The 8,693-nt window shown below is 39.7% G+C and overlaps 1 protein-coding gene across 1 annotated transcript; it reads right to left on the bottom strand.

The window, feature by feature from the left end:
- Positions 1-5,757: 5,757 nt before the first annotated feature.
- Positions 5,758-6,699, bottom strand: LOC107300206 (olfactory receptor 1B1-like). Its single transcript, XM_015829547.1, has one exon. It carries the CDS (start codon positions 6,697-6,699, stop codon positions 5,758-5,760), a length of 942 nt encoding a protein of 313 aa, XP_015685033.1.
- Between the last annotated feature and the right edge of the window lie 1,994 nt (positions 6,700-8,693).

Genomic DNA, 8,693 nt, shown 5'->3' with positions numbered 1-8,693 from the left:
TTATATATAGCCTGCGGAATGATGATGTCAAAGGAGCCTTTCGCAGAACTTTGTGCAGGAAATTGGGAATGTAATGAGTCCTTTTCCTGCAATGTATTGTGCTGAATGTTAAACCATAAGAAATGTATCAGTTATCACCACTAAGTTCTCAGGGAGTCTCAAAATAAATGCCACTTCCTCCCATGAGAGGCTTAGTGATATGATTAGCAAGAGTGGACTGCCCTTACTGATCCATTTTTCACCAGGGACAGAAGACATGATCCTGTTGGTATGGCAAAGGCAGCCATGTTGCCATGGTATGACCTCTTTCCATTGCTCAGTTCATTTTTCCATCTCCCTTGTGTACCTGCAAGGCTGTGGCCTCATTTATAGTGGGCGCAGAAGCTTTGAGAGACTGGTGAAATGAACAAGCTGAATCAAAATCATATGCTTCATGTGGGAGTTGGGCAATAACAACAACAAAACAAATAGGAAGAGACAAGGAAAGACAGGAAAAGTGCAATGCACTGACTTTTTGAGGTTCAGTCAGTGGGAAGAAGTGAGAGGACTACCCAGGTTTGACCTAAAATCAGTGGATCTCAATCTTTTCTTCACCATGGATCCCCTTTAAATACCTTTTGTGGCCAAGGACCAGGGCCATGGGCCCCCAAGACTTAACTCAAGATTTAAATCATAATATTTCTTCAAGCCTTTGTGAACCCCCTGTGACAATATTGTGGCTCCCCAGAGGTCCGTGGACCACAGATTGAAAAACACTGATCTAAACTGTAGAGTTCTCTATCTTGGACAATGAGTCTCCCTCTTCCTATTGATGTTCCATTGTAAACTCATTTTGTTTGTCCTTTCACCAGAGTGGAAAGACACTGAGGTTGGTCCTTTCAAACAATCACTTAGGCTCTCCCCACTATCACATTACAGGGCTATCTACCTATTCATGATTCAGCAAAAAAAAGAGAAAGAAATAAATTTGCTGTGCTCACTGCTAATCTCTCTCCTGCTTCTATCCTCAGTCACTGCCAATCATCTGATGTCCCTCCAAAATAACAGATTTTACATTCTTTGAGATTGGCCTTGAATGGTGTCAGGATAAAGTGGATGATATTTCTTTAACTGTACAGCTAATGTCAGCTTCAGTTTCTTTCATTCATGGGCTGGGGATGAAATGAGGGAAATTGTGAGGGTGAGGTGGCCGAGAGGATTTAACCATAGGTTGGCATGTGGATGCTTAATCTTGGTGCCAGCTGTTTAATGTAACCTGCCCAGAGTTCGTGTGTGGCAAGATGGGCAGTAATAAATTTTACAGATAAATAAATAATGTTTATAGTTGTAATATATAATACAACCTGTGTCTTGTTGGGTCATTGTTTTAAATATATTTCCTTACCTAAACAGAGAAACAGAATGACCAAAGGTAGGCAAAAAGGCACTAGGAACAGGAGTGACTTCCAACTTCCTTCTGCCTTCCCCATTGAGTTACGTTATAGGATTCTGACATGGAGCATTGGAAATCTATCTTCCTTCCTTCCTTCCACCCACCCACCCACCCACCCACCCATCCATCCATCCATCCATCCATCCATCCATCCATCCATCCATCCATCTTGCTTTCTCTTTCCAGCAGGCAGGTGAGTGGCTGCTGCTAGTTGGGGGAGGGTGCAAAGGATTGCAAAACTGGCTGGGAAACTGTCACTGAACATTGAAAGTGAAGATCACATGACCACAGCAGCATCCCATCAGTGCAGCAGCAGCCAGTAGCACTGAGGCAGCCACAACGTCCCCAAATTTCATTTCCTTGGGAGTCATGAATCCTGGATTTTGGAAACATTCTGTAAGTTAGCACATTTGAAGTACTTTGGTTCAAAAATTGTTTATCTGTGGTGCATCCTTTCACCAAGTTAAAGATCATTACTATAAGAGTTTTAGTGTTGAACTTAGTATTTAATATGGATGGCATTTTAATTGCTGGGTGGCAGCTGCCCAGAAATTGATATAAGATGGATGGCTATAAAAATGTTTTAAATAAATAAATAACACGGCAGAAAAAGGATGTTGCCAGAGCATGCTTGGGCTATGGTTAGGTTCAAGCAGCTTTGTACATTATGTATTTCCTCTCATGAAGTGGCTTAATGTTTTAGATGCTTTAGAACAAATCAAGTGGTCTCAATAAGCTTTTAAGAACTTGTCTCCTTTACGCAGTGGATTAGTGCTTTCGAATTCCAGAGAACATAGCTTTTTCCCCTGTGAAAGGAATTTCCCCAAAATGTCAATGGGAAGAGAAGCTGCCTCTACCTCAACCAATAGGCAAAAAGAGATTCAGTACGGTGAAATGTTAACTTTTTCAAACTATGGGTTATGACTGCAACCGATATACCAAAGTACTCAAAAGCTAAAACAAGGTCTTGAAAAGGGAGTAGCAGCACAAACCTATCTTGCCCTCTCTTGCTGGACAGAGGGATGAGGAACAAAGGAGCTGGGATAGGTCCTCAAGGATCCAAGACCACTCCTATTCCTAATTTTTCTGGCCCAGGTCTTAAAAAATATGTTTCTTGTTATCTAAAGACAATAATGAATCTTTGGGGGCTTTATTGGACTCCACAGTGGATGTTTTGAAGATGCAGTAATTTTCAAGGGATACCAGTACACATGCTTTGGTTATCTTAATCAGTTGCTTCTTATTTGTTGCATATTGTTATCATGGTGACTCAGATTCCTGCGAGGAAGCTAAGGTTCAAAGATATTGATGTGTTTTTATAGTGTATCCCTAAAATGTGGAACCTGTTTATTTTGCATATATACAGGAAACCCTCGACGTACAGCTATTCATTTAGTGATGGTTCAACATCGTAACGGCATTGAAAAAAGTGACTTATAACCAGTCCTCACAACAGTCACAGCATCCCCACTGTCACATAATCAAAATTGGGGGGGGGGGGTTGGGGGTTGGCAACCAGCATGTATTTCCTATGGTTGAAGTGCCCTGGAGGGGGGTCATGTGATTGCCATTGCCCAGCTGGCTCATGATAAGAAAAGTCAATGGGAGAACCCTAATTTGCTTAACAACCATGTGATTTCCTTAACAACTGGACTGTGACAAAAATGGTCATAAAATCAGGCGCAACTCACTTAACAATGGTCTTGTTTAGCAACTGAAATTCTAGGATCCATTGTGGTCATAGGTTGAGGACTTTCTGTAGTGTTTGAATTGTTGCTGAAAAGATGCCTATGGAGATTCTCAGTCATCCAGGTCATGGCTGTCCCAAAGAGGCAAGAGGCGACTGTTTTCAAGAGGCGACTGGATTTTCTTTGTTTTGCTTTGAAGAGGTTTTGCTTCTCATCCAAGAGGCTTCTTCAGCTCTTTCTTCAGTTCAAGAGCTGAAGAAGCTTCTTGGATGAGAAGCGAAACGTCTTCAAAGAAAAGTAAGTCCAGTCGCCTCTTGAAAAAGCACCTTTGGGACTACTGAAAAGATGGTTATGTATTCTTGGAAAGATGCACATGTACTAGACCAGGGGTAGGCAACCTTGGCTCTTTTATGACTCGTGGACTTCAACTCCCAGAATTCCTGAGCTAGCCTGCTGGCTCAGGAATTCTGGGAGTTGAAGTCCACGAGTCATAAAAGAGCCAAGGTTGCCTACCCTTGTACAAGACTCTAAATGTTAGCATGTTGAACTGTCTCACTTCTCAAGCTTTCAGACTGATTCTTAAGACACAAAGAAAACATTGTATTCAAGTTTCAATTTGATATTTAAATATTGAGCTGTCAGAATTTTTATAACATATAACCATTAGACCTGTATTGTAGAGAACTAAATGAAACTACATTTCATTTTATGTTAGCTTGATTTATTTAGTTTTTCATATATCATTTGATCTTGATTATATTCACAGGTTTGGTGTTTTATATTTTCACTTGATTTTTTTTTCTTTTTACAACTCTTTAATCCGTTGTTTCGGGGAGGAGTCGGGGCAACTGAGTGGAGCTAAGCATTTACTCACTGGATGCCCTTCCTGAGGCCTACACAGAATTCACAGCAGTTATTTTCTCTTTGCATCCTAGGAGAGAAATATCTGCCACTGCCTAGGATTGAACTCTCAACCTTCCAAGTGGGAGGCCAGTGTCTTCACCTCTAGGCCATGGCCCTGCTTGTTGTGTTTTCACTTAATTAAGTTTAGTTCATTCAGCTCAGTTGAAATATCAAATTACCAAATAAGGCTGTGGATCAGCACTGGTTCTGTAACATTATAAAAGCACTTTCTGAAGTGCTTTTATATTATTATACATAATGGCTCATCCACATATCCTGCTTCTGGGACGGAGAAACATATCACTGTTTCTCAAGGATAGGAATATATAATGTCATTCTCAATCCATTTTAACCCTCTTCAAAGGCAGCCTTGGACCCTTTTTTCTTTTCTCCATCAAAAAGTAGTGTTTTCTACAAAACTTTGGACACAATATAATGTTTGACCAATGGGAGAATATGAGGATATGAAGAGTAAAGGATTGAAATTTACACTGAATTATAATTTATAACTTGAAAGAGAGCTGTTGTATCATTGGTACTTAACACCTGATAAATCCTCAAAAATGTGTAAGGGTTTTGCAAGCACATGTTGGAAAAGTAATCAACTTGAAGGTACTTTTTATCATCTTTGGTGGACACAGAAGAAAGCTAAGAAATATTTGGATCAGATGTGTATTTTAATTTAGAGAATTCTCAAAGTAAGCATACAACTGAAACCAGAGGTTTTTCTCCTAGGTTTGATGGACAAACAAACTGGAAAAAATCAACCATGGAGCTTTATTCTTATAAGGAACAGACAGCAGCAATATTTCTCTATGCACAGAGATGGAAGGACTCAAGAAGGCAACAGTGGATGGTGAAGTTTATGGAGATGACAGAGATGGCAAAATTGACTGCTTTGATTAAAGATATGACTTTGTCTAGCTTCATTTTTACTTGGAAACCACTTTTAGACTATTTTCTTGAAATAGTCACTTGAGAAAAGGGAAGGGAAGAGAAGGGAAGGAATCTGCTTTCTGTCAGAAGCTGTGTTCAAGGCCAAAGGGAACAGTCTTAGTCTTAGAGATATGACTATTTTGTCCCAAATGAAAGCAGTTTCTCTCTAAGCATACTCTTTCCCAGTTTGTGTGCCAGGTTCTCTCCATTAGCTTTTTAACTGAGGAAAACATAGTTTTGAGTAAATAATATCAAGAACTTCAAGTTAGGGAGGAGGGTTTTTTTTTCAATCATCCCCAAATACACCAACATGGCAGGTTCTGAATGGTTAGCCAGATCGTTTTAGGACATGCTTTTAGGAGGAGAACCTAATGCAAGGTTGGATCATCTTCTGCCAAAGAAGTAAATTCATGATGTTCTTGAAACAGCCAACCCTCAAAATTATTAACTGAGGCCCTTTGTGAAATTCAGAAAAGGCTAGCTCCTTCCAAATATTAAACAATCAGTTGTCATTTGATTGTTTCATTGTTTCAAATATTTATATTTCAGGTGAGCATCCATTCATGAGTGAAGCCTGGGGCAAGTTATCCTATTACCCCATTTAAAAGGGTCCAGTATTAAGCTCACACTTTATGATTCCTCAACTACATTGTGGTTGCCAAGAGAGGCCAGGTATGAAATCTGAGACTATTTGTATGCGAAGAATATGTTCCATCAGCATGGGCAGCTCTCACCCTATTCTCACTTCAAACCAGCTGGATGGCAGCTCTATGGCAGAGCCAAGATTTCACTAAGATTTCAGTTTGGAGGAAACAAGGATCCCTTTCCCAAGAGATTCCTCACAGCCCCCTTCACTTCTTTATTCCTGAGACTGTAGATATAAGGGTTGGACATTGGGGTGATGACAGTGTACACCAGAGCAAAAACTGACCCTCGCTGTGAAGAATACTTTGAGGTGGGTGAGAAATAGACAGCAATGATGGCCCCATAAAAAAGAACCACCAAAGTGAGATGAGACCCACAGGTAGAAAAAGCTTTGCGTTTCCGCGAAGAAGTGAATTTCATTATAGTTGCCACTATGTGAATGTAGGTGAGGATGATGAAAACTAAAGGCCCAAAGGTGATGATTCCACCTTCAAAAAAGATGACTGCCTCATTGACACTGGTGTCTGAGCAGGACAGCTGCAGCAAGGGTTGATGATCACAAAAGTAATGGGCCAAGTGATTTTTCCCTCTATAACTGAGACGCAGGAGCAGGCCGGCATGCAGCATGGAGTGTAAAGTAGAAATGATACAACACCCAGCCACTAAATGCCCACAAACCTTCTGGTTCATCACTGAGGCATAGTGGAGAGGATTACAAATGGCTACATAGCGATCCAGGGCCATGACACTCACGAGAAGGAGATCAGTGACACCAAATACATAGAGGAAGAAGAACTGAGCCAGGCAGGAATAGAAGGGGATGGTTCTGGAACCAGTTATCATGCAAACCAGCATCTGTGGCATTGTGACTGAGATGAAGCCAACATCAATGACTGAAAGGCAACGGAGCAGGAAATACATGGGGGTCTGGAGTCGCGCATCCAAGGTGATGAGAAGGAACATTATAACATTGCCCAGAAGTCCAGCACTGTACATGAGCAATAAGAGGAAGAAGAAGAGGAACCGGTCTTTAGACTCAGAAGAAAAGTCCAGAAGAACAAAATCTTCAATATCTGTCCCGTTCTCACAATCCATGAGACCTGCATGGAAAGTCAGTTAAAATTAGAAAGTAATATTGATTTTTCACAAGCAAAAAGCTCCTTGAATGATTGAAAGACTGTCTGTTATAGAGTGTCAAATTTCAATTCAGATATTTCAGCATTTAATGTTTTTACACATTTTGTTGGGATTCAACAAAATCTACAGCCCCGGGTTATCAATATTTGTTTTTCAACATTTGCAAAGACAGTTGGTCTTTTTTTCAACAAAAGTCCTTGGAGGATGACCTTCAACGGTGTGATAATTTTTTTTAGTCTTATTGTTTTTTTTATTATATAAATTTCTAGAGCCTTTTCCTGTCTTTTTACTCTGTATCATTTCATTTTGTAAATCTATGTACTATTTTTAAATGTTAGCTTAGTTTCTTGTAATGTTTATTAAAACAGTGAGTCATTCAGCCTTTCCTTCATATTCCCACTATTTATTATAACCAGGAACAAATTTATTAATAAAAGACAAATTGCAATGTTCTCTTTTTGTCTACGTGTGTCTGTATATTATGTGCTTGTTTCTTTCTGGTTTATCTGTTCTCTCTCTGATTTTTTTTCCCCAGCAGCCAGAGTTGCTAGATTTTTCTCCTCATGGACCAAATGTGCTGGTACTATTTTTGTATAGTCATTCTGAAGATCTGAGACACGTGAAGGACAATAAGGTAGAATTTAGTTTTTTGTTCCAAAGGTTAAAAACCAGCCAAATACACAGGCTGGCTAGGGAAAGACCGAACTGTGGATTGGGAGAAGCATGTGAAAGAAGACTGGGGTGGGGTGGGGTGGGGATAGGAAGCTGATGCTGCTCCCACTTGTTTTATGAGAGAAGAGTTGGCCTATTGGCCAATATTCTTCTAGCTGAGCTAGAACAGCAGCGGCAGCATAGAAAGAAATAAATGTAGAAATAACATCAAATAATCAGGTTCTTCTGACAACACCTGAGTTATCTTTCATTCCTCAACTGAGGGATACTTTCTAGTGGGAGGGGTGACAGAGAAACAAAAGATTTACTTCTTCTCTGTTTCCCAGCTGATAGACAGAGGGGTCTACTGGTTGTTAGCTATCCTTCTCTCCTTTGAACTGGAAATAATATTGAACACAATATTTAAGTAATGGGGAACATGAAAACATTGGTATTATTGGATGATGCTTCATTGCACAGAAACTCTTCATTTCTTTCTTTCTTTCCATTCTTCCCTTCTTTTTTAAATGGCGGCTGTGGATGCTTCAGAAACTGAGTCATGGATTAATATGGAAGAATATATGAATGTATAGAAATGCATTAGTTTTTAACTTTTGGAAATCTGGTCTCACTAGTCCAGAGGCAGAAATGTGCCTTTTACTTTCCACAGAGATTTTGCAAAGAGGTTTTTTTTAAAAAAAAGCAGCATAGATTTCTGTTGCAAACCAAGATGATGAACAGAAATAACAAAATGTTCATCTCAATATAACCAGACATTCTGGTTTGTTCATCTCAATATAACAAGACATTACTTGTGTGGCAACATCAAGCACAAAATGTGTTTGCAGAGATCTGAACTCGTATGCACTACATTTCAGAAGATAGTTTTTTTCAGGACAATAATCTATTTTATCGCACCATCATTTGAAACATATGTGTTACCATCCTTTGCTTTCTCAAATCTGAGGGTAATCTATCTTTGGGGTGGTGGGGAGAGGTAAAGACAGAATATTGCATTTTCCCAACCCAGAACAATCACAGCATATACTTTTTAACACAANTTATATATAGCCTGCGGAATGATGATGTCAAAGGAGCCTTTCGCAGAACTTTGTGCAGGAAATTGGGAATGTAATGAGTCCTTTTCCTGCAATGTATTGTGCTGAATGTTAAACCATAAGAAATGTATCAGTTATCACCACTAAGTTCTCAGGGAGTCTCAAAATAAATGCCACTTCCTCCCATGAGAGGCTTAGTGATGTGATTAGCAAGAGTGGACTGCCCTTACTGATCCATTTTTC

Source organism: Protobothrops mucrosquamatus, unplaced genomic scaffold, assembly GCF_001527695.2.
Source record: "Protobothrops mucrosquamatus isolate PMUCROS unplaced genomic scaffold, P.Mucros_1.0 scaffold_234, whole genome shotgun sequence".
Lineage (NCBI taxonomy): Eukaryota > Metazoa > Chordata > Lepidosauria > Squamata > Viperidae > Protobothrops > Protobothrops mucrosquamatus.
The sequence above is the reverse complement of the archived record's forward strand: the minus strand, read 5'-3'. Positions and strand labels throughout refer to the sequence as shown.

Coding starts and splice junctions, on each gene's coding strand:
- LOC107300206 (XM_015829547.1), bottom strand. CDS start 6,699: ATGGATTGTGAGAACGGGACAGATATTGAAGATTTTGTTCTTCTGGAC.